Source organism: Melanotaenia boesemani, chromosome 15 (assembly GCF_017639745.1).
Source record: "Melanotaenia boesemani isolate fMelBoe1 chromosome 15, fMelBoe1.pri, whole genome shotgun sequence".
NCBI classification, from domain to species: domain Eukaryota; kingdom Metazoa; phylum Chordata; class Actinopteri; order Atheriniformes; family Melanotaeniidae; genus Melanotaenia; species Melanotaenia boesemani.
In genome coordinates, this window is record NC_055696.1 from 34,948,478 (window position 1) to 34,973,667 (window position 25,190).

The 25,190-nt window shown below is 43.8% G+C and overlaps 1 protein-coding gene across 2 annotated transcripts in view; it reads right to left on the reverse strand.

The window, feature by feature from the left end:
• Positions 1-4,407: 4,407 nt before the first annotated feature.
• The window catches only part of pgap2 (post-GPI attachment to proteins 2), a 34,933-nt gene continuing 14,150 nt past the window's right edge, over positions 4,408-25,190 (reverse strand). For both annotated transcript variants that reach the window (XM_042008910.1, XM_042008909.1), the window contains 4 exons: positions 7,014-7,263; positions 6,825-6,931; positions 4,818-4,926; positions 4,408-4,743 (listed from right to left, as the gene is read on the reverse strand). In XM_042008910.1, coding sequence (XP_041864844.1) covers positions 4,613-4,743; positions 4,818-4,926; positions 6,825-6,931; positions 7,014-7,263 — 597 coding nt within the window. In that variant the 3' untranslated portion in view covers positions 4,408-4,612. The remainder of the gene's footprint in view (positions 4,744-4,817; positions 4,927-6,824; positions 6,932-7,013; positions 7,264-25,190) is intronic.

Consider the following 25,190-nt stretch of genomic DNA (forward strand, 5'->3'; position numbering starts at 1 on the left):
GGTCACACTGATTTCATCCAGTCTTAAAAAATTTAATATGTCCTCACTCTTCACACCCTGTATTTTTTCCGTTTTTAACTATGCTACTGCTGGATCTCAGTGCTGCTTTTGACTCGGTCGACCAGAACATCTCACAAGACTGGCTGGAAAACTGGGTCGGACTTTCTGGTACTGTAATTAACTGGTTTAAGTCCTGTTTAAAAGATCGGGACTACTTTGTGTCTATAGGTGACTATAAATCTGAGCGAACCTAAATAACCTGTGGAGTTCCCCAAGGCTCCATCCTGGAGCCATTGCTGTTCAACATCTACATGCTGCCACTCACTCACATTATGGAAACAACTAAACGTGTTACCACAGTTATGCTGATGACACACACATCTACATAACCATCTCACCAGGAGACTACAGTCCGATCCAGACTCTGATCACCTGCATGGATCAGATTAAAGTTCAGATGTTCCAGAACTTCCTTCAGTTACATGAAGACTAAACTGAAATAATAGTTTTTGGAGCCAAAGAAGAAAGATTCAAATTCAGTTCTCAGCTTCAAACAGCAAAGTTCAAAACTACCAACCAAGCCAGAAACCTGGGAGTAGTCCTGGACTCAGACCTGGGGAGTAGTCCTGGACTCAGACCTGGATTTTAGCAGTTATATTAAGACAGCTGTGAAGTCGGCCTGTTATCACTTAAAGAACATCTGGAGGATTAAGGGACTGATGACTCAGCAGGATTTAGAAAAACTGGTCCACATTTACCTTTAGTAGACAGGACTACTGTCACCCTGTCCTCACAGGTCTCCCTAAAAAGTCCATCAGACACCCGCAGTTAGTCCAGAACGCTGCTGCTCCAGTCCTCACTAAGACCAGGAAAATAGACCCTAAAACTCCCAGAAAACTGCAGGTCTGCTGACTCCGCAGTTTTACATCAGGGTTAAAACTTTTCTATTTGCTGCCTTTTATCGGAACAACTGTTAATTCCAAACACTGGAACTTTATTTCTGGCTTTTTATCTGGTTTCGTTTAGGTTTTTCTTACTTCTCTTGTTCTTGCGTCCTGCTCCCCCCTATTATGCTTTAATGTTTAATGTAAACACTTTGAACTGTCTTCTACATGAAAAGTGAGGAACAGATAAACCTACCTTGCCTAGGCAAGATAATTAGCCCTAGCATGGCTGGCTAATTATCTGAAACAATCTCTGCCAGTTTGTCCCAATGAATTAGACCTATTTTGTGTTAGCTTGACAACAAAAATTGTTTTTATTATTGATTTATTTTACTATTTTTTTAAAAGCATAATACATTCAGGATATGTTTTAAAAGATTATATGCCTCCCTTGTTTTATTCCACCCTTCTTTTCCCTTCTCTGAGCAAATGCTATTGTTAGCATTTATCTCGGAAACAACTGCAAAGGTTTCAGCCTCCATAACTGAAGCTCATACACCAACATTCTGTTTTATTTGCCATGGAATTAAAAAACAAAGAATGAAATCAAAGTCAGAGTTGCTCCACGTTCCTGTTGCAAGCTGGAAACTTGCTCACTGACCAGGCTAATTTAGCTTTCCAAGTTGACAGAAATGCAATGTTGTACTACCAGGAACAGTAAAATCTGTCCACGGTTAGAGGTGAGACATTCAGTGTGTCTGATTTAACATTAATAACCTGTTTATTTCTGCTGCTATCATCACTTTGTGTGCAGGGCAGCCTTGTTGGACTTGGGGTTAGGACTGTTATGGTTCATCCAACTTCGAGTCCTAAAACCGACTTTAGGAGAGAGTCAAATGGAACAACCCATTTGTGGAGAACACATTTATTCATAAATAAATTCTGAAATTAAAAAGCATCCCATATAATAAATAAATTTAAATACATTTTTATGATTTAATGACTTATTTTATTTAATGTATTTTATGTATTAATTTATTTTTTATTATCTTTTATTTTATTTTATATTTATTTTATTTAATATTATAATAATATATATTAATATAATATTATTTACCACTTTTTTCTAATGGTATTTAATGTAATGCAGAACTTTTATTTATCAGTCCAATTTTAATTTTTCTTATTAAAATTTGGGTTTTTATTTTAAATGAAGGGGCGTCGTTGTCACTGTGCATGGTTATGTAGCAGTGGGCATGGTTATGCATTTACATTCGTGTTGGTTCCGCCTCGGCTGCTCCCGCCCTTCAGCTTGTTAAATATTTATCAATTTTTTCAACTCCCCGTGAATATGTTTCTGTGTCCCACATTCCTCCACCTTTTCGTCCAAACTGCCATCTCCACCTGGCGACTCACGTTGAAAGTTGTCCTTGGTAAATTCAAAAATCCCGGACCTCGTCGCAAGACGCTAACTAAGACCACGGGTTTCCACATTGGCATGACCATGGGCTCCCACACTAACAGCTCACGCTTAGAAAGGTGGCTCCCATTTTATAACTGACACTAAGACCTCAGGCTCCCACAATAACAACTAACAATAAGACCGCGGGCTCCCACATTAGCAACCACTGCTAAGACCACAAGCTCCCACAATAACTAAGACACCAGGCTCTCACAATAACAACTAACACTAAGACCACAGGCTCCTACAATAACAACTAACACTAAGACCATGGGCTCCCACATTAGCAACTAACGCTAAGACCACAGGCTCCCAAATTAGCAACTAACACTAAGACCACAGGCTCCCACATTAGGAACTAATGCTAAGACCACAGGCTCCCACATTAGCAATTGACGCTAAGACCACAAGCTCCAACAATAACACCTAACACTAAGACCACAGTCTCCCACATTAACAACTGACGCTAAGACCGTGGGCTCCCACAATAACAACTAACACTAAGACCGTGGGCTCCCACATTAGCAACAGACGCCAAGATCAGAGGTTCCTACTTTAGCAACTGACTCTAAGACAGCGGGGTCCCACATTAGTAACTAACGCTAAGACCACAGGCTCCCACATTAACAACTAACACTAAGACCGTGGGCTCCCACATTAGCAACTGACGCTAAGACCACAGGCTCCCACTTAGCAACTGACGCTAGGACCACAGGCTCCCACATTAATAACTGACTCTAACATGGCGGGCTCCCACATTAGCAACTGATGCTAGGACCACAGGCTCCCACATTAACAACTGACACTAAGACCACAAGCTCCAACAATAACAACTAACACTAAGACCACAGTCTCCCACATTAACAACTGACGCTAAGACCACAGGCTCCCACAACAACAACTAACACTATGATCGTAGGCTCCCACATTAGCAACTGATGCTAAAATCACAGGCTCCCACAATTACAACTAAGACCACAGTCTCCCACTTTAGCAACTGACGCTAAGACCACAGGCTCCCAGAATACCAACTAACACTAAGACCACAAGCTCCCACATTAGCAAGTGACGCTAAGAACACAGGCTCCCACAGTAAAAACTAAGACCACAGTCTCCCACTTTAGCAACTGACGCTAAGACCGCAGGCTCCCAAATTAGTAACTAACGCTAAGACCACAGGCTCCCACCTTAGCAACTGACGCTAACACCAGAGGCTCCCACATTAGCAACTAACACTAAGACCACAAGCTCCCACATTAGCAAGTGACGCTAAGAACACAGGCTCCCACAGTAAAAACTAAGACAACAGGCTCCCCACATTAGCAACTGACACTAAGACCGTGGGCTCCTACATTAGTAACTAACGCTAAGACCACAGGCTCACACATTAGCAACTGAAGCTAAGACCACAGTCTCTCACAATAACAACTAACACTAAGACAACAGGCTCCCACATTAGCAACTGACGCTAACACCAGAGGCTCCCACATTAGCAACTAACACTAAGACCACAAGCTCCCACATTAGCAAGTGACGCTAAGAACACAGTCTCCCAAAATAACAACTAACACTAAGACCGTGGGCTCCCACATTAGCAACTGACGCCAAGACCACATGCTCCCACATTAGCAACTAACGCTAAGACCACAGGCTCCCACTTTAGCAACTAACACTAAGACCGCGGGCTCCCACATTTGCAACTGACGCTAAGACCACAGGATCCCACAATAACAACTAACACTTAGACCACAGGCTCCCACAATAGCAACTAACGCTAAGACCAAAGGCTCCCACATTAGCAACTAAGACCACAGGCTCACCACATTAGCAAACTGGAAAATTTAAACCAAGGTTTTTTTCAGAATGTGATATACAGTCATCTGATTACTCTAAAGGCTATGTAAACAGACTCAGTCTGATCCTTTGTCATCAACCATTCATACGAACAAATTTGTTCTTAAGTCCTACTCATGAACTTTTAAAGAAGATCGTGGAAATTTATGAAAATCTTCATATTAAATTTTCCTAAACAATTTGTATGAAAACTCAGGAGTTTGTGTCTTTGTCAGAATTTTTATTTTAAAACTAGAAAACTTGACAATCTTCAATTTCCTCGCCAGAAAGAGTCTGGCTCACTTGAGCGAAACAACCTCAGTTTCTGTAAAACGTTTACTGGGTTATTGTTTTTGTTCTGGGAAGATTTTGGCTAAAAGGGAAAGTGAAGGAGTTCCTGGACTGCACATGCGCCACTGGCTCGTCCAGGTGATCAGAAACGTTTGTCTTCAGGCAGCGCCACCACCATCACCTCTTTGCTGCCGAAGTCCAAGAAGGCCGTCATATGGAAGGCCATGTTGGAGAAGACCACCAGGTACTCGAAGACAGCAAACAGAGTGTAGACTGCAGGACAGAGGGACACGTTTGGAAAACTGACCGTAACAATGGAAATGCAGCAGAAACAGAGCCACACTCACCTCCAGTCTCACAGTACTTGTTGTGGCGTCTGAAGAAATATGCTGCTGCCGCACAGCAGCTAATGTTGAACAGGAAGAGCCGCAGCTTCCAGCGGTATGATGTCACTTCCTGCAACAAACAAATGAGCTCATATGGCATCAAGGTCACAACACACACCTGTTTCAGCACCAATCAGCTTTGAAAACTCGTTTTCAAAATGTGAAGTTCCCTGAACCCTTAAATCTCCAGAAGCTCCTAAAGGACCAGGAAAACCAACTACAGTGTTCCCAATCCTTCACTAAGACCTTCCCAAGAACCACAGGAAGAACGCCAAAAAGTCCTCCCGGGGAACAGACTCATGAAGCAAGCAACAGTTCTGCAGCTCATGCTGCTCCCCCAGCACACCACAGCATACCTGAGGCCACCACAGACTGGAAGAACATCTCCTGCACTCTGCTGTAGACATTAAAGGATCTGAGTTCCGCAGGAGAGTCTGCTCATCCCCTTCCTGAACAGTGTTAATCCTCCAGTCCAGTCTGCTCTCCAGATGCACACCCAAATAATTATAGCTGTCCAAAATCTCACCAGGATCCTGATGGGCTGGTCTGCAGGTTTCCTCTTCCATAAGTCAATAACCATCTCCTTAGTCTTGTCCACATTCAGAAGGAGACGGTTCCTGCTGCTCCAGGTTTTCCTGCTCCTGTCCACCTCTGATCCATCCGACCATTGCAGAGTCGTCAGAGTCTTTCTGCAGGTGGAACGAGTCAGTGATGTACTTAAAGCCAGAGGTGTACTGAGTGAAGAGGGGTGGTGCCAGGAGGCGCTCCCATGTCACTGACTACTACATCACACAGGAAGTTCCCCAGTTGGACCAACTGAGGCCTGTTTGTCAGACAGACGGTGATCCAGGAAACGGTGGACGTGGTAACAAAATCCCATGTACGACAACCATAGTCAACTTCTGGGATTTAAAAAAACCAAACTTTGTAAGAAAATGGTCCTACCTCCACGGCAACTCTGACCCTGCCTTACACACAAAATCTGGGAAAACAGGAAACGGCGACACCAACAGTCCAGAGTAAAATCAAGGAAATGATGTGAAATGTGAGACATTTGTACACAATCCACTCTTACCTTCCACACCACATGTTAGATATTAAAGCTGTTTGCAGAAATGAGTAAAGACACATTCCATATTCCTCCTAAGAGCCACGCTTGGGGGAAAAACAGGATTTCCAGGAAAAAGGGAGATGATATTAATAAGAAGCTCAACCACTAAAACATGTTCTGTCATTGTGAAACAAAACTTCATGTTATAAAACCCATCCAGATAAATAAGGTGCCAGTCTGCTGCCAGCATGTAGCAGCCAGTGTGGAAAGTAGCTTTGGTCCTTCATTCCAGCAGAATGGGACCAGACTGGAGGCTGGAGGTCTAAAAGTGATGCTAATGAAACACGTAGAGGAGTTTTTGTTTTTCCACAAAGCTTTTTAGTGTTGTCCCAGTTTCCCTCCAGACTTTATCTCCTGCAACTCCTTGTCCACCTGGTTAATAGTGGTGATGGTTCCCTCTGCACTTCCAGGACTTCCTCTGAGGACACGGCTGCTTCGGTGCTGGGTGGAGTCTCTGACCTTACCTTCTCCAACCACAGCTGTAACACCGCCCCCCCAGCAACTAAAGAAATATTATGTAGCTCTAAATAAACTATTACCAGGAAAACGGAAACAGGCGTGGGATGTGCGTGTGCACGCTTTTAGAAATCTGGAAGTTTTTGTGCGTCGCACTTCCCGTTTTCCCTGTGGATGCCACTGGTAGTCTGCTTTGCTATGCACAGGTTTAGACATGAGGCCCATGGTGATCAGTCCAGGTGACCCATCCAGGTGATCTGTCTTGGTGACCCGTCTGGATGACCTATCTAGGTGACTCATCCTTGTGAGCGGTCCAGATCAGAACCCTGATCCATGAGGATCCAACAAGACCAGAAGCCTGACCATGGAGTATTATCAGGATTGCGTTCCGGTCCGTTTACCTCTGGGCTGATGTAGTGTCTCCTAACGACGTACCACAGCCTGCAGGTACCAAGCATGTGCAGCAGCGAGCTGCCGATGAAGACAATGAAGCCATTTTTATGAACACCTGCAAAAAAATAAAATAAAAAAAAAGTCTGATTAAAGGAGGAAGTTCTGGGTTTGTTCTGGTCTGGGTCGGGCCAACTTACTGTAAGTTTCTGTGGAGGAAACATATGTGAGTAGCAGCAGGCCCGAGTTCTCAGCAAGGCTGCAGATCAGAACCAGCCCGCTCAGCAGCAGCTCAGGCAGCCGGCCGGCAAAGCGGCCGCGGTAGAAGAAGAAGTAGGCGGCAGCTATCAGGAAGCGTGGCGCCGAATGGAGCCCGATGCTGCTGCGCCAAATGTAGCGCTCCGGGACCCGGCTGATGGCGGCGCTGATAGACGGTAGGTAGTTGGACACCTAGAAGGACATCACATAGAAGAGCTGACTGCCTGTTGGTGCGATGATCACATGGGATCGATATTTAATAATCAGGGGGCCTCATTTATCAACCTGAGTGTAGCAAAGCTGACTACAGGAGGTGTCCGCAGGGAAAACAGGAAATGAGACGCACAAAAACGTGCAGATTTCTAAAAGCTCCCCACGCCTGTTTCCGCTTATAAATGAGAATCAACCACATGGAGGCTATAAATGGTCAGATGGACGCCTGTAATACATATTTATCACATCATTTCCATGATGGCTCAGGAGGGAAAAGAGGGAAGAAGAGGATTTTCAGAATGTGGGACTGAGATCCTGATGGACCACGTTGGAAAACTAGACCAGGTTTTATCTGGTGGGGATGGCGTGGTCACCACCAGGTCAGAAAGGCAGAAGGAGGAAGGCAGCAGGTGGAGATGCTGTCAACGCCGTGTCAGAGAGAAGACACGCCAGAGAGGAGGATCAGCTCATTTATTCGTTTGTTTTCATCTAGAAAATGAACATGTACAGACAGTTTATTTAGTGTTATAATATTTATTTCTAGTTCCTTGTGTTCCAGCTGGGTGGGCGGGGCTGCAGCTGTGGTTGGAGAGGCCCTGGTGTGTGAACCCTTTCTATTCTTCAAAGCTGTGATTTTAAAAGGTGAACATTTAGAAAATCAGTTTATTAAAAAAAAAACATCCAACTAGAAAACCTTCAGCAGGTCACAGGTGGCTGTGAGGCATTCAAAGGCCAGAAAATAAGTTGGACATTTAAGAAAATAATGAACAAATTAAAAGGATGAAGGCCCTTGCACCTCTGGCGACGCTCCGGCCTATTGTACCGCCCCACCAGCTGGCAACCTCCCAGGAAGTCATTTTAATCATGATGCTGCAAGAAGTCAGTCACATTTTCAACCACGAGTTCATGAAGGATGATATCTGAATTGGTTTTACAGGTATTAAAGGGTTAAAATGGTGGGACTTCCTATTCCCAGGGGGCGGGGCTATGGTGTTGACAGCATCAGGACATGATGCTTTTTTTGTTTGTCCTGGAATGTTATATATATATGCCACATTTCATCAATGTCAGTCAAAGCAGTGGTTGCAGCTGATAGATTAAATATTTATAGGGGGCGCTATAGAGCCATATAACCAGCATATGTCTGTTTGAATCAGTTCCAGGCCTGACCACTGTCGTCCCTGCTGAGTTTGGTGGAGATCAGGAGTACATTGGGTCAGTTACAAGTACTTTATGTTTCATGGCGGTGGACGCCATTCGCCATGGTTTTGCGTCACGAAGGAACTTGAGCTTTTTTTTTTCTATACTATCATGAAACGGTTTGACCTGATCTGAAGCACTTTTGAGTGTGTGAGGTTCACTCCTGAGAAGGGGGACCCCAGTGTCTGAAAAAGGCACTTCCTGTGGTAAGTGGGCAGGGCTTAGGACGAGACCAGAAGTAGTTCTATGTATCTGTTTAGAAGCAGACCCTGATTAATCACTGAAAGTGTGATGGTGATTGGATGAAAATTGAGGGATTTATACTAATTAATGATGGCACGGCGTCTTATCCAAGTTTGTCATGGTGCCACGGTCTCGCCATGCAGCGTTGAGCAATGTCCAGATAACAACATCTGGACTTGTAGATGTGGTCGGCATGGAACTGATGTGAAACATGTGCAGTTTGGTGCAGAATGAGTGTTGTATTTCAGAAACACGAAAACCTGATGAGGCGCCGCCGCTGAACACCACCTCCTATTAGAACATTTTTGATAACTTTTGACCACACATGCCTCTGGAGTGTTCAGACCGATTTTGAGGTAAATACGATAAAATCTGTAGGAGGAGTTTGTTCAAATGCAAGGCAAAGAAACATGCAAAAATGACCCCAAATATGCCACTTTTTTCAAAATGGCCGACTTCCTGTTGAAGTTATCTGTTATCTGTTACCTGTTGAAGGTCCAAGAGGCTTTTTTGTACATCCTTCCAAGTTCTGTCAATATGCCGGATTTCAGCCATATTGGTCAATGTAGTGGGCGGTTATGATCAATTAAATATTTGTAGGGAGCGCTATGGAGCCATATTGCAATTTTTCCAGCATATGTCAATGTGGCTGAGTTCCTGGCCAGACCGCGCTCCTCCCTGCCGAGTTTGGTGGAGATCAACATTACAAGTACTTCCTGTTTGATGGCGTCGGACCACGATTCGCCATGGTTACTTTTGGCGAAAGAACTTGAGATTTTTATTGGAGTATAATGAAAAGTTTTGACCTGTTGTGAAGCACTTTCAAGTGTTTAAGTTTCATTCCTGAGGAGATGGACCTCGGCGTCTGAAAAAAGCACTTCCTGTTGAAAGTGGGCGGGGCTTAGGGCTAGACCGGAATTGGTCATATGGATCTGTTCAGGGCCAGACCCTGATTAATCCCTACAAGTCTGATGGGGGTTGGATGAGAATTGAGGGATTTAAAGTGATTTATGATGTCATGGCGTCTTATCGAAGTTCGCCGTGGCACCACGGTCTCATCCTGCAGCGTAGAGCAACAGTTTTCACTGGATATCATCACCAACTTGTTTTCTGCTGTCTGACCCAGTTTGGACCTGGTTGTGTCCAAAACGTCAGAGAAGTGGGTCTTCGAGTAAAAACCATGACTTCCTGTCGCCAGGGGGCGTGGCCAATTCATAACCCAAATATTGACATCTAGATGTGTTCAGGATGGGACTGGCATCATACATGGCCATTTTGGTTCAGATATGTTGTTTAATGTGGAAGTTATATCACTTTTGTTTTTCATGGCGAGACGTCAAACTTTGAGGCCCCGCCCCCTCTATGCCCTTTCTCCTATTAGAAAACTTTTCATAACTTTTAAAGACACGTCTTCTGAACATCCTGAGCCATTTTGGTGGCGGTACAATGAAATCTTAGGAGATAGATTCTAAACAACGCCAGTAAAACGCCAAAATGGCGACTTTGACCCAAAATGGCTGATTTCCTGTTTGTTTTAGGCCATTGCTCCAAGAGGATTTTTTGTTTGCCCGAGCGTTTAGAATACGTGTAGCAAATTTTATAAAGATTGATGACATGCAGTGGCAGGGCAACATAAATAGGTGGTGCTCTCGTTCAATTTCACCCGAACAGTCCCGAGCACCACAAAATACGTATGTATACGCATTCCTTTGGGGGGTACGCAAAATTTGGTGAGTTTTCAAGCATGTTCAGGTCCTCTAAAATGCAATTTACTTTTAAGAAGAAGAACAAGAAGGGCAGAAGAAGTAGGAGGAGGAAAAAACAGAGCAATTAGAACCCACCTAAAGTGCTCGGGCCTAAAAATCCAGTCCAAGGACAGTAATCCCAGAAATCTGGTCCACAAGATCTAATCTCAGGAATCTTCACTCCTTAATCCAGATCTACCGACCTCTGTCCAATCCGCAGTGTCCTTATCCACTTTTAGGGGCCGTCCCCACTACGCCGGATTGCAGCAAAACCGCAAAAGTATTTTAGCGTCAAGCATTTTTTGAAGCAGCTCAACTTCTTCATTAGTCCAAAGAAAAGTTTCTCTTTTGCCTCGCAGTGAATCCTCAGCCATCTTCTCTTCTCTGCTTCCGATGTAAACTTCCTGCAACACGCAGTGAGTCTTTATCCGCACATGCGTTGTTCTGCTCTAGCTTCAGAGTGTTAGTCTCTAGCGCCCCCACAGCCTGTAGCATGTACTACAGCGGTGTCGTGGGGATGTTGAAGCCTTTCTACTAGTTTTCGCCACCGTTTTCACACCTGAACCGGCTTCGGTGCCATGTGGACATAGCCTTAAGACCAAGCTAAAGACTCAGCTGTTTAAGGAGCATTTCTGCACTTAGCTTAACTCTTCTACTCGTCAGAATGAGGGAGAAAGATTTGTCCAGCTATTTGGCTCAACTCAGTGAAGAAGCTGAGTGCGCTTACGCTCAAGATGATAATGTGGGATGAAATCGTGATCTTGTATTTAAACAAAGGACTATTGTAAAAAAAAAAAAAGCCCTGCCTCTAGCACAGTGGTTCACCGTGCCTGGGAGTAAACATTCTCAGGCCCCTCTGCCCTTATATACATTGTATGTATATATAGAGCGAGGGGACCGGGTAAGTAGATATATATACCTATAAAAAAACCTAGTATAACTATATAACTTATAACTATGTAACTTACTATACTCATAACATCCCAGACATGATGAAGATGCAATAAGAAACATATTCACTGTTAAACTAAGAGCCAAATATCTGCCATGGGGTTTCTCCATCTTGGTCTTTCTTTTCTTCCTTCGATACGTTCAGTAAACCCTTATCTCTGTCCTGCAGTTCTTCTTATTCTCCTTCTACCTCTTTATATTTTTTGGCGGTTGGCAAAAACAAATAGGTGTATTACTGCAACCAAGTGGTTTGGAGTGTGGACCAGAATGTTTTCAAGATCCCAAGTTGTCAAAACATCAGTTTGTCTGCTATGGGGGTATTTTCCTATGTTTAATCAAGAGCGTAATTGTTTGCTTTGAGAGCAGGATTTCTGGTTTTCACGCTCAAATATCATTTTGCTCTCTCTCAAAACTCTGCTCTCACACTCAGAAAGTCCCTCTTACTTTCAAATACATTGTTCTTCCTTTCAAAACTCTGCTCAGACTTGGTCTCTTTCCCTCACACTCAGACATTTTCTCTGCTCTCAAAACTTCTGCTCTTGGATAGTTTTTCCTCTCTCTTGGGTTGCTTAAAGAGCTGTCTGTCAAACCTCCTCCAGCCAATAGAATACGAGATGATTCGAGAAAATAGTCCTCACCTTCTTCAGGGTGCGCTTGTTTTACTTCACAGTGACTTCACACTCTTAGCCCAGATTTTGTTTGAACATAAACTTTTTAGTAGTGGCTAATTATTATTTTATGTTTTGTATAAAAAAGTGTCTCCTTAATAAAACAAATGATTCGTCTCTACTAGTTTTCTACATTGTGCAGTGTAATAACGATTAGCCAAGAAAACATTTCTGTCAAAGGGGGCGGGGCTATTTTCAATACTCAACATAACTGAATCACAAAGGCTCATGGGAGATGCAGATTCAGCTGAAATTTAACCTTTTTTTGAGTGCCGTGCTATAAATTTGAGTTATGTTCTACTTCCTATGTTATGTTAACAATTAGACAATTAGACAATGTTATAAAAGTTCTGCCCTGTTTGAAACTTGGCACCATGAATCAAAAGGATGGTTTAGGAAAAGAAACCCACCACCAGCAACTACATTTTTACATTATATCATGCATAAAAAATTATAGTTACTGACAACCGATTGTCTCCTTGTCAGTGCTGCTGGTTGATGCGACTATGCCAAGAGCAGCGTTGCATCATCAGTTTCAACTGCTCCAGTTAGAGGTGCAAGCTAGGACATCTCAAGCACAGCAACCAACTGTAGCAGGACAAACTGAGAATTTGGAGTCCATTGGCGCAGAGGAGTTGGATCTACAGGCCCCAGCACAAGCAGCAGGTCAGTTTTGTTTCCTCCAAGAGCCTAGACTAGAAAAACTATCAGAAACAGATGACATTGAACACTTTTTGATTACTTTTGAGAGGATTGCCGCATCATGCAGATGACCAAAGTCTGACTGGGTTTTCGCCTTATACTGCTAACTGGTAAAACAAGAAGCACCTATGTACATATGGATATGGATGATGTTAATTATTATGAATGTGTCAAGGAAGCCATTCTAAAAAAAATATTAACCCAGAAACCTATCGGCAGAGGTTTCGTTCCACAGATGTTGAGCCTGGAGAGACTACTGAGGAACTCTATGTAAGACTGAAGGAGCTGTATGGGAAGTGGATCCAACCAAGAGGTAAAACTGTTTAAGATGTGGGGGAAATTATCATCTTGGAGCAATATCTGTGCATGCTATCTTCTGAGCTTCAGGTGTGGATTCGGGAGCATAATCCTTCATCGGCGGCAGAGGCTGCTCAGTTGGCGGAGCTGTTATTCCTTCTGGAAGGCTACAAAAGACACTTGCCGGCCTACCCCCTCCCAACAACCTCAGAAGGCTGGACCAGTTTGGAGTAAGACTCCTGTGAGGGAAAAACAGCCAGCAAATAACCCAATAAAGAAGTAATAGTAAGTGCCTATTTGTTATTTGTGTGGGCAGGAGGGTCACACTAAGCCAACATGTCCAAAGAATCCACCTAAGCTCACTCAGATGTGTGTGATTCCTTGTAGACGAGACTTTAGATCCAACAATGGACAGTCAGTAAAACTATCAGCTGTCAAGATTAACGGGGACACTTTGAAGGCCCTAGTGGACTGAGGAAGTGTTCAGACTCTGGTGCAGAGACAGTTTGTTCCAGTTAATGTGGGTTGTTCCTATATGCTGTGTTCATGGGGATGAGAAGTTTTATCCCACTACAGACATTTATGTTGAAGTGCAGGGGCAACCCTATCTTTTGAATGTAGCGGTGGCTGATAAACTTCCTTTTCCAGTGGTGCTGGGAAGTGATTGCCTGTACTGTTTGATTTGTTAAAGGACTCTCAATGTTGTAATGTTGCTGTTACCAGATCCAAGGCCAAGCAGGTAGAAGATCCTTCTGTGACTCTGAGGGCCCTACCCTTTTTTGGTGTAGGGCCAAAAAAGGAAGCATCGGAAGTCACGCAGACAAAAGAGGCAGGAGGTTCCAGCATACTGTTTCATTGCCATGGGAATAAGTTATTCAAGACTTCCCATTGCATTTTAAGGTACCCTTAAACATAAACCAGATGCAGTACAATGACCCCAGTCTAACTTCTTGGTTGCAGAGGGCTACCAGGGGAGGAAACACAGTGGAGACGGAATTAGAGGCCTCTGGAGAAGAGTATGTTTTGGAGAGGGGCACCTTTTACCGATAGCAGGGCTCAGCTAAGCAGTTGGCGGTGCCCAAGGAGGCACGAGATACAGTGTTGGTTTTGACTCATTCCATCCCCTGGTCTGGCCACCTGGGGAGACACAAGACCTTTGCCAGTATCAGGCGGCATTTCTGCTGGCCTGGCCTACGGTCTGATGTTGTCAGGTTTTGTAGGACATGTCCTGAGTGACAGATGACATCTAAGAGATGACCCTCAAAAGTATCCCTCCAACCTCTCCCTATTATAAGCACCCCTTTCCAGCAGCTTGGCACGGATATTGTGGGCCCCCTGGAGAGGAGTAAAACCGGTAACCTTTACATGTTGGTGATCACTGATTATGCAACCAGGTACCCAGAAGTGATTCTGCTGAAATCAATTAAGCAAGAGCAGTGGCTTTTTCCTGGTGCAGTTTTTTTTTCCGAGTTGGGTTCCCTTCTGAGATTATAACTGACCAAGGACTTAACATCATGTCTGTGCTTTTGAAGCAGGTGTACCAGCTGTTGGGCATCAAGGGTGTACAAATACTTCTTACTATCAACAAGCTGATTGACAGAGCGGTTCAACCAAACACTTAAGCAGATGCTCCGTAAGTTTGTGAACGATGCTGGTTCGGATTTGGACCAATGGCTACCTTACCTTTTTTGCTTACAGGGAAATTCCCCAGGTATCTACAGGGTTCTCGCCATTTGAACTGCTGTACGGTCATGAGGTGTGGGGACCTCTGGCCCTGCTGAGGGATACCTGGACTGATGAACAGGGGAGTGGGGAAGCTACTGTTGTTTCATATGTTGTGCAGATGAGAGAAAAACTACAGAAGATGTCGGAGCTGGCCCAGCAGCACATGGTGGAGGCTTAAAAGTACCAAAAGACTTGGTATGACAAGTCAGCTCGACACAGGACCTTCACCCTGGGGCAAAAGGTCCTGGTTATGCTACCATCCAGTGACAGCAAGCTTCTGGCCAAGTGGTAGGGGCCAATTGAAGTTATGAAACGGCTTGGAAACACCACCTACCAGGTAGCCATACCTGGAAAATTGCGTTCCAGCAAGGTGCTACATGTAAATCTCCTTAAGGAGTGGGAGGACAGACCATGGGAAAAGGTGGCTGATCAGACCAGTGGAGGAGGACGAGTACGTGGATGATCAGTATCTGCCTTCACCAGCTGTCGTGGACTTGGACTTGAAACATCTGTCAGCCGACCAACAAAAGCAGGTCAGAGCTTTATGTCATCCACAAATATTCCAGGAGTTTCCAGGTCGAACAAATGTAATTGAATATAATATAACATTGAAGGATGATGTACAAGTTAAAGTATGAGTTACAGGATCCCAGGGTGCCTCCTCGTTTTCTTGAGGAAGAAAGTGGATCTGATGCTTTCGTTGGGGATCATTGACCGCTCTAAGAGTGAGTGGTGCTATCCGGTCATTTTGGTTCCCAAGAAAGATGGTACAATACGGTTCTGTACTGACTTCAGATACCTAAACTCTGTGACAAGGTTTGATTCCTATCCTACCCGCGTATTGATGAAATGATCGAGCATCTGAGGAAAGCCAGATACCTGACCACCATCGATCTGTGTAAGGGCTACTGGCAAGTTCCCCTTTCTGAGCAGTTCAGAGAGTTGACAGCCTTTTGGACTCCATGGGGGCTTTTCCAGTTTACGGTTTTATCGTTTGGATTGCATAGGGCCCCAGCAACCTTCCAAAGACTTATGGATCAGGTACTGAGTGGATGTGAAAACTATGCATGTGCTTACCTTGATGACATTGTAATCTACAGTGGAACATGGGAGGAGCATCTCAAGCATCTGGAGGAGGTTCTGATGCGTCACCAGTCAGCGGGTTTGACTGTCAACCCAGAAAAGTGTGTGTGCTGGCCCAGTCTGAGACTGAATATCTGGGGTTTGTCATTGGGAATGGGGTGATCAAGCCAGAGGTACGTAAAGTACACGCCACTGAGTCATGCCCTCTACCCCAAACCAGGAAGCAGCTGAGATCTTTTCTGGGCATGGCTGGATTCTATCAGCGGTTTATCCCCAACTTCTCAGCCAGGGCTGCCCCACTCACAGACAGGATTGGATCCAAGTGTCCTAAGGAGGTCCAGTGGACAGAGGAAGCCTAGGCAGCTTTCCCGGACATTTAGCAGTCTCTGGGTAAGAACCCAGTTATTTGTTGCCCTGACTTTGAGGAGCCTTTTATTTTGCAGACCGATGCCTCGGACAGGGGTATTGGTGCAGTCCTCCTGCAGGGACCCACAGAGGACCTACATCCGACTGCATTCATCAGACAGAAACTCTTCCTGAGGGAAGTCTGTTACTCTACAGTGGAGAAGGAGGCTTTGGCGATCAAGTGGGCCCTCGACTCTTTGAAGTACCACCTTTTGGGACGAGAGTTCTACAGACGGATCATAAAGCCCTCCAAAGGTTGCAGCGGATGAGGGATACCAACAGTTGCATCACATGCTGGTACCTGGCTATGCAACTCTTCAGCTTTACAGTGCAGCACATCCCTCGCAAGCAGAATGTGACAGCAGACTACTGTTTGCTGGGGCAGCAAGAGTCTTGAAGGGAGGGGGAATGTGATGGCCGCCAAGGCAGCCACACATATTGAGCCTGGTCTGGTAACCTTTTTCTTCATTTCAGTTAATTCAATACACACTTTATTTGTAATACTTACCATTTCTTTTATATTTCACATTTGTATTAGCAGGTTTGGCTGAGGTGGTTAACTAATTGGGTGCACATTTAAGTTGACTCATTCTTGTCAGCTTTTAAATTTGGTTTACTTTAAGTAAATCAAAGAAAATGCATATTGCATTTTCTTTGATTTACCAGTTCCTGGGTAAGTTGCTGTGTGGGGGGCCCAAGCCTGCTAAGAGAGTCCCAACTAAGGTGGATCTCCTTTGACGAGGTTGCAGCCTAATTGTACTCATCCATCTCACAAGATAGTGGGCGAAGGAATTACATTTTCAATTGTTTTGTATTACCTTGTTTATTCTTTATGTAGAAATATGATTATTTAGATTTCTGTTTCCCTAATGAGTTAAGAGCCTGACTGCGTGAAAAGGGCAAGAATCCAGAGATATCTGTAGGGGATACTTCCCTAAATACCGGAAGAATCCGAACCATTTCTGGTGCATATTGAGACTGGTTTCATATCTGGTGATATACGGACACAAGATACTGCATGAGGACATATATCTGTTGCTATACATGTACTTTAGGGACACTCGCTGAATTCTGTCATTTGGATATATGACCTTAAACATTGAAGCAGATAAATATTATCTGAAATAGTTGTCATGCTACATTTAAAACTACAAAAACCCAGAGTTTTCTTACTCCTGCGATCATGCCCAGAGGACAACAAAAAGGCTGTGCGGTTTGAATTTCAGTTAGTGATATACATACATTTTTTTTATTTTAAATAATTTTCTTTGGATTCAAAATGAATAATGATGTCCTTCCCGTCCATTTGGATTTTACGAGTTGTTTTGCATAGTATATAGTTCTCAAGTTCTTTCCAAAATGTATTACTATGTGGGCAACCACAAAACAAGTGAGTTACACTTTCAAGTTCAGTTTCACAAAAGGTACATTTGTTATCAATGTCACCAAATCTTGACATAAATGTGTTAGATGGGTAAATGTTATGTGGTATCTTTAAGTGTAATTCCCTGATTTTGTTTGAGATACAGAATTTAAAAGGAACAAGCCACTTTTAATGCCAATTTATATTTCCAAACCCAGCATCCCAAAAGAATTTCCCTCTTGGTGTTATTTTCCTAGCATTGGGGCTTTCTCTCCAACACCATGAGAGCTAAGCTTGTAATTTCTTTCCAAAGCACCAGTAAAGAGAACTGTGATTGGTGCGTCTTTGGCACAACACACACACAACAGTAGACATGGAGGACTACGGTTGTGGTATGCAGACACCCTCCAAGGAGAAGCGAGGACCTCTAGGACTTCTAGGGCTGTGGGAAAAAAAATCGATTCACGTAAGTATAGCAATTTTTTGTTTTACAATTTTTAAATCGATTTTTTTGTTCACAAATCGATTTTTCCTTCAATTTAAACGCTTCATTTTAGACTGTATATAAGTCGGGTGGGAAAAGGGTTACCGCTTTTCTCCAGCAGAGGGCGACATGTTTTTCTTCCGGCTATCATGTGACGTGATTTTAAGTCAAAAGTATGGACACATTTTGGATTTTTTGTTTTGAAGGAAAAGCAGAGCTGGACATGTCAAAAGTTATTTGTAGACACTGTAATGCGGAAACACGACCAACGTTACTGCTCACTTAGCAAGACACCACCCTGAGGTAAGTGCAGACCTAGTAGCCAAACGAACAGCAGCAGCAACCAGCAGACACTTGAAGCAGCACTGTACAAACTACCCAGCAGCTCTGAAAAAGCGAAACACATAACTAAATCAATCCCTGAGTTTATTTGCAAAGACCTGCGGCCTTAAAGTGTTGTGGAGAACACGGGATTCAGGAACATGCTACACACACTAGAGCCGAGGTACGTGATACCTTCCAGAAGGTATTTCTGAAACATCAGTGCCTCAAATGTACAAGGACATTAAGGAGAAAGTCAAAGAAAAACTCATCAGAGCGGAACGTGTTGCTCTCACCTGCGACGCATGGACTTCAACCCAGTCTTATGTCACCATAACAGCCCGTCACATCGCTGAGGACTGGCCTCTGTCACGTCCTCCAGACCAGGGTCATGCATGAGCGTCATACTGGCTCAAATGTAGCAGAGCTGCTTCGTAACGTGGTGACTGAATGGTACATCAGAGATAAAGACCCAGCTTTAGTCTCATATAATGCATCTAATATGGTTGTCGCTGCACAGTTAGCCAGCTTTCTCCACGTCCCGTGCTACGTGCACACACTCAACCTGGCCTCTCAGCGTGCTGCCGGCTGTAGCAAGATTACTGGGACGAGTACGGCGTGTGGCTGGATTTTTCCATAGAAGGGCCATCGCACTTCATGTTTTGGAGCAAAAACAGAAGTTGCTGGAGCTCCCCGCGCACAAACTGATACCTGACCTATCAACCAGGTGGTCGAGCGTTTCCTCCAACAGCAGCCAGCAGTCACAGCTGCTCTTTCCCTCGATGCGAGGAAAAAAGAGAAAGAGATCAGCACCTTCAGAGTCGGACATTTCGAATGCTGAAGCCCGTCACGGTGGCTACAAGTTCTGGTGAGAACAACCCGACAGTCTCTGTCACAGCCCCACTTCATGCACAACTCCTGCAAGATCCTCCGTTTGTTAGAGACCTGAAAGAAGTCGTTCACAAAGACTTAAGTAAGAGGCACACGTCGGAGGTGGAAACGGCCAAACTTAATCTAGCGTCAGCACTAGATCCAAAGTTTAAAGTGCTGCCTTCCTGACAGAGGAGGAGAAACAAGAAACATTTATAAGAATGGTCGCTGACGCTGCAGCCACCGTGGAGCATTGTCAGGTAAATAAATCATTAGAGACATGCTCTAGAAGTATTTCATTCACAGTGTAGTACTACAGGGTTTTCTGTGTGTGTTTAAATGGAACGTTCTGGAGGTATATGCATTTAAAATGTTTACATTATGATTATGAATAATAATGTGTGTAGAACACTTTGCTAATATTGTCATGATGTATTGCAATTTAATGATCCAATAAGTAGAGTGCTGTCAAAGAAAAAACAGACATTTATATAGTGCCTTAATTATTTGTTCCACTGTTTTATTTCTTGTAGGAAGTAGAGGCTGAACCAGGAGGAACCTGGTGATTGTGCAGCTGCTGCAGAAGAGGGTCAGAGTAAAGGAGAAGATGGGGATTTCCAGGGCGCCCATCTGCAAAAAGAAGAGCTTCCTGTGCACTAGACGAATTACTTGGGAACACTTTTGGGGAAACCAGCAGGCAGGTATCAGCACTTCCAGAGAAGTCAGTGCTGCAGAGGAGGTGAAGGAGTACAACAGAGCTGCTCCTTTACCGCTGTCTGAAAGTCCGTTAGAGTGGTGGAAAGATCATCGTGAGTACCTCTCCTGGCTGAACTAGCCAAGCGGTACTTATGTGTACCAGGGACAAGTATCTTCTCTACAGCTGGGGACATGGTCACCGCTCAGAGGAGCAGCCTCACCAGAGCGGGTCAACCAGAATCTTTCCCAGCACCAGCTTGATGAAGGGCATAGTTACATGTAGCAGCAGAGTATTTAAAAAGTGCCTGTTCTTGTTCATAGTATTGTAGATTTTATGTACTACTTTTGAGATCCAGGGTTTGAAAGGACACTTGTTTTCTTATAGCACTGACTGAGCTGGAACAGCTAAACAAGTACTGATGTCAAGTTCTACCATTGAAATAAGCATGTTTAAAAAAAATGTTAACCTCGTTTTTATTTCCATTCACCAGGAGCATGTCATCGGGCCTTGGAAAATCTAAAATCTTACAAAAGAATGGAGATGGAACCAAGGAGGGGTGAAGATATAAGAATATTATGTATAAGAATCTTCATTAATGAACGCCTTGTATTCCAGTTCATTAATTACTTTTTGTTATATGGTTTTGTACATGATATATATAATTAATGTATTCAGAAAGTTGTGGTGTGTGTATGGTTAATGGATATCATCCATATTTCGAATATACCATCTTGTCTTAGTTCTACATAACTCAATAATATTCTACACCAACATGGAAACCATTTTTTTTCCCCATCTATAAGTCACATGTTGTTGAAGAATACCTGATCTACCATACCTACATCTACATACATAAATCTACATACATATTTTAGATACATACCATCTGACCTCTTATCTGCAATATCTGTTCAGTTAACTGGGAGTTATACACTTTACCTTCAAGTTTAGTTTTTCAAATTAAATAAAAACAAGTCTTATTTACATTAGATCTTTTTTTGGCTATAGCTAAAGTTAACATGTCTTGTTGTCCCACAGCTATTCAAAAAACGGGTGAGAATTGGAGAGGAGACCCTTGACCAAGAGGACCTTGCATATTTAAAAGGAGTGAATGATGAAAGAACAAACTATAACTATAATTAAAGCTGCAAGCAGCGTTGGAGGCCCTCGCACCTCTGGCGCCGCTTCGGCCTATTGCACCGCCCCATCACCCCGCAACCTCCCTCCAGCAGCACAGCCGCTATCGCCCACAGCCATATACCCATTCTTCCAGAGTTTATCTCCATCAAGAGGTGATTTTCCTCATGAGAGGATCAGCTTGCACCTCAGCCTTTCCAGTGATGACATCTGAAGCATTCATGACCTTGTTTCTTACAAACTGTGTTGAATTCCCACAAACTGGAGCATGATTTTATCAAGAGGAAAATTCCACGTGGCCACTAGGTGGTGGTAAATTTGTTTTAATGTAGGACCATGTTCAGGTTGGAACTCTATTGAGAACAGGAAAATATTAGCTCAATTGGTCAACTGACAGCAGGGTTAGTGCCACTTCCTGTATAATGGCGAATGATTTAAACTATCACAGAAAGCCATTTTAATCATGATGCTGTAAGAAGTCAGTCACATTTTCAACCATAAGTTCATGAAGGATGATATTAATGAGTTAGAACTAGTTATACAGATGATAAAGGTTAAAATGGTGGGACTTCCTTTTCCCAGGGGGCGGGGCTATGGTGTTGAGAACATAAGGAAATGAAGAGGCATTTTTGTTTGTCCTGTCATGTTACATAAATATGCCACATTTTATCATGTCGTTCAAAGCAGTGGTTGGAGCTGATAGATTAAATATTTATAGGGGGCGCTATAGAGCCATATTACCAGCATATATCTATTTGAATCAGTTCCAGGCCTGACCAGTGTCCTCCCTGCCAAGTTTGGTGGAGATCAGGAGTACATTGGGTCAGTTAGAAGTACTTCCTGTTTAATGGCGGTGAATGCCATTCGCCATGGTTTTGCTTGGCGAGGGAACTTGAGGTTTTTTTCTGTAGTATCATGAAAGGGTTTGACCTGATCTGAAGCACTGTAGAGTGTGTGAGATTCATTCCTAAAAAGAGGGACCCCGGTGTCTGAAAAAGGCACTTCCTGTTTCAAATGGGCGGGGCTTAGGCCAAGACCAAAAGTAGTAGCATGTATCTGTTCAGTAGCTGACCCTGATGAATCACTGTAAGTGTCATATTGATTGGATGAAAATTGAGGGATTTATACTGATTAATGATGTCATGGCGTCTTATCCAAGCTTGTAATGGCGCCACGGTGTCGCCGTGCAGCGTTGAGCAATGTCCAGATGACAACATCTGGACATGTAGATGTGGTCGGCATGGAACTGAAGTGAAACATGGGCAGTTTGGTGCAGAATGAGTGTTGTATTGCAGAAATAATAGATTCCGTGCTTGTTGGCGAAACATCAAAACTTGATGAGGCGCCGCCGCTGAACGCCACCTCCTATTAGAAAATTTTCAATAACTTTTAGACCACACATGCCTCTGGAGTGTTCAGACTGAGTTTGAGGTAAATACGATAAAATCTGTAGGAGGAGTTCGTTCAAATGCAAGGCAAAGAAACATGCAAAAATGACCCCAAAAATGACACTTTTTTCAAAATGGCCGACTTCCTGTTGAAGTTATCATATAGGTCCAAGAGGCTTTTTTGTACATCCTTCCAAGTTCTATCAATATACTGGATTTCAGCCATATCGGTCAATGTAGTGGGCAGTTATGATCAATTAAATATTTGTAGGGGGCGCTATAGAGCCATATTGCAATTTTTCCAGCATATGTCAATGTGGCTGAGTTCAAGGCCTGACCGCGTTCCTTCCTGCCAAGTTTGGTGGAGATCAACGTTACAATGGTTCAGTCACAAGTACTTCCTGTTTGATGGCGTCGGACCACTATTCGCCATGGTTACGTTTGGCGAAGGAACTTGAGATTTTTATTGTGGTATCATGAAAGGGTTTGACCTGTTGTGAAGCAGTTTCAAGTGTGTAAGTTTCATTCCTGAGGGGATGGACCCCGGCGTCTGAAAAAAAGCACTTCCTGTTGAAAGTGGGCGGGGCTTAGGGCTAGACCAGAATTGGTGATATGAATCTGTTCAGGGCCGGACCCTGATTAATCCCTGCAAGTCTGATGGGGATTGGATCAGAATTGAGGGATTTATAGTGATTTATGATGTCATGGCGTCTTATCGAAGTTCGCCATGGCGCAACGGTCTCGCCCTGCAGCGTAGAGCAACAGTTTTCACTGGATATCATCACCAACTTGTTTTCTGCTGTCTGACCCAGTTTGGACCTGGTTGTGTCCAAAACGTCAGATAAGTGGGTCTCCAAGTAAAAACCATGACTTCCTGTCACCAGGGGGCGTGGCCAATTCATAACCCAAATATTGACATGTAGATGTGTTCAGGATGGGACTGGCATCATACATGGCCATTTTGGTTCAGATATATTGTTTTATGTGGAAGTTATATCACTTTCGTTCTTCACGGCGAGACACCAAACTTTGAGGCCCCACCCCCTCCATGCCCTTTCTCCTATTAGAAAACTTTCAATAACTTTTAAAGACACATGCCTTCTGGACATCCTGAGCTATTTTGGTAGCGGTACGATGAAATCTCTAGGAGGAGATAGATTTTGAAAATGTCAGTAAAACGCCAAAATGGCGACTTTGACCCAAAATGGCCGACTTCCTGTTGGTTGTAGGCTGTTGCTCCAAGAGGATTTTTTGTTCGCCCGAACATTTAGAATATATGTAGCGATTTTCATAAAGATTGATGACGTGCAGTGGCGGGGCATATTAAATAGGTGGCGCTCTCATTCAATTTTGCCCGAACAGTCCCAAGCACCCCAAAATATCAAATTTTTCGCATTCCTTTGGGGGGGTACACAAAAATAGGCGCGTTTTCATGCATGTTCAGGTCCCCAAAAATGCCTCCAATGTTTAAGAAGAAGAATAATAAGAAGAAGAAGAAGAAGAAGAATTAAAGCTGCAAGCAGCGTTGGAGGCCCTCGCACCTCTGGCGCCGCTTCGGCCTATTGCACCGCCCCATCAGCCAACTGCCCCCCTCCAGCAGCACAGCCGCTATTTCCCACAGCAATAAACCCATTCTTCCAGAGTTTATCTCCATGAAGAGGTGATTTTCCTCTTGGGAGGATCAACTTGCACTCCAGCCTTTCCAGTGATCACATCTGAAGCATTCATGACCTTGTTTCTTACAAACTGTGTTGAATTCCCACAAACTGGAGCATGATTTCATCAAGAGGAAAATTCCACGTGGCCACTGGGTGGTGGTAAAGTTGTTTTAATGTAGGACCATGTTCAGGTTGGAACTCTAATGAGAACAGGAAAATATTAGCTCAATTGGTCAACTGACAGCAGGGTTAGTGCCACTTCCTGTATAATGGCGAATGATTTAAACCATTACAGAAAGCCATTTTAATCATGATGCTGTAAGAAGTCAGTCATATTTTCAACCATGAGTTCATGAAGGATGATATTAATGAGTTAGAATTAGTTTTACAGAGGACAAAGGGTTAAAATGGTGGGACTTCCTGTTCCCATGGGGCGGGGCTATGGCGTTGACAACATCAGGACAATGCGAGGCTTTTTTGTATTTCCTGGCATGTTCTATAAATATGCAACTTTTCATCAATGTTAGTCAAAGCAGTAGTTGGAGCTGATAGATTTAATATTTATAGGGGGCGCTATAGAGCCACATAACCAGCATATGTCCAATTGAATCAGTTCCAGGCCTGACCACTGTCCTCCCTGCCAAGTTTGGTGGAGATCAGGAGTACATTGGGTCAGTTACAAGTACTTCCTGTTTCATGGCGGTGGACGCCATTTGCCATGTTTTGCTTGAGGAAGGAACTTGAGGTTTTTTTTCTCTTATATCATGAAAGGGTTTGACCTCATCTCAAGCACTTTTGAGTGTGGGAGGTTAATCCCTGACGAGAGGGACCCTGCTGCAGGAAAAAGGCACTTCCTGTTTCAAGTGGGCGGGGCTTAGGCCAAGACCAGAAGTAATTACATATATCTGTTAAGAAGCAGACTCTGATTAATCAGTGCAAGTGTGATGCTGATTGGATGAAAATTGAGGG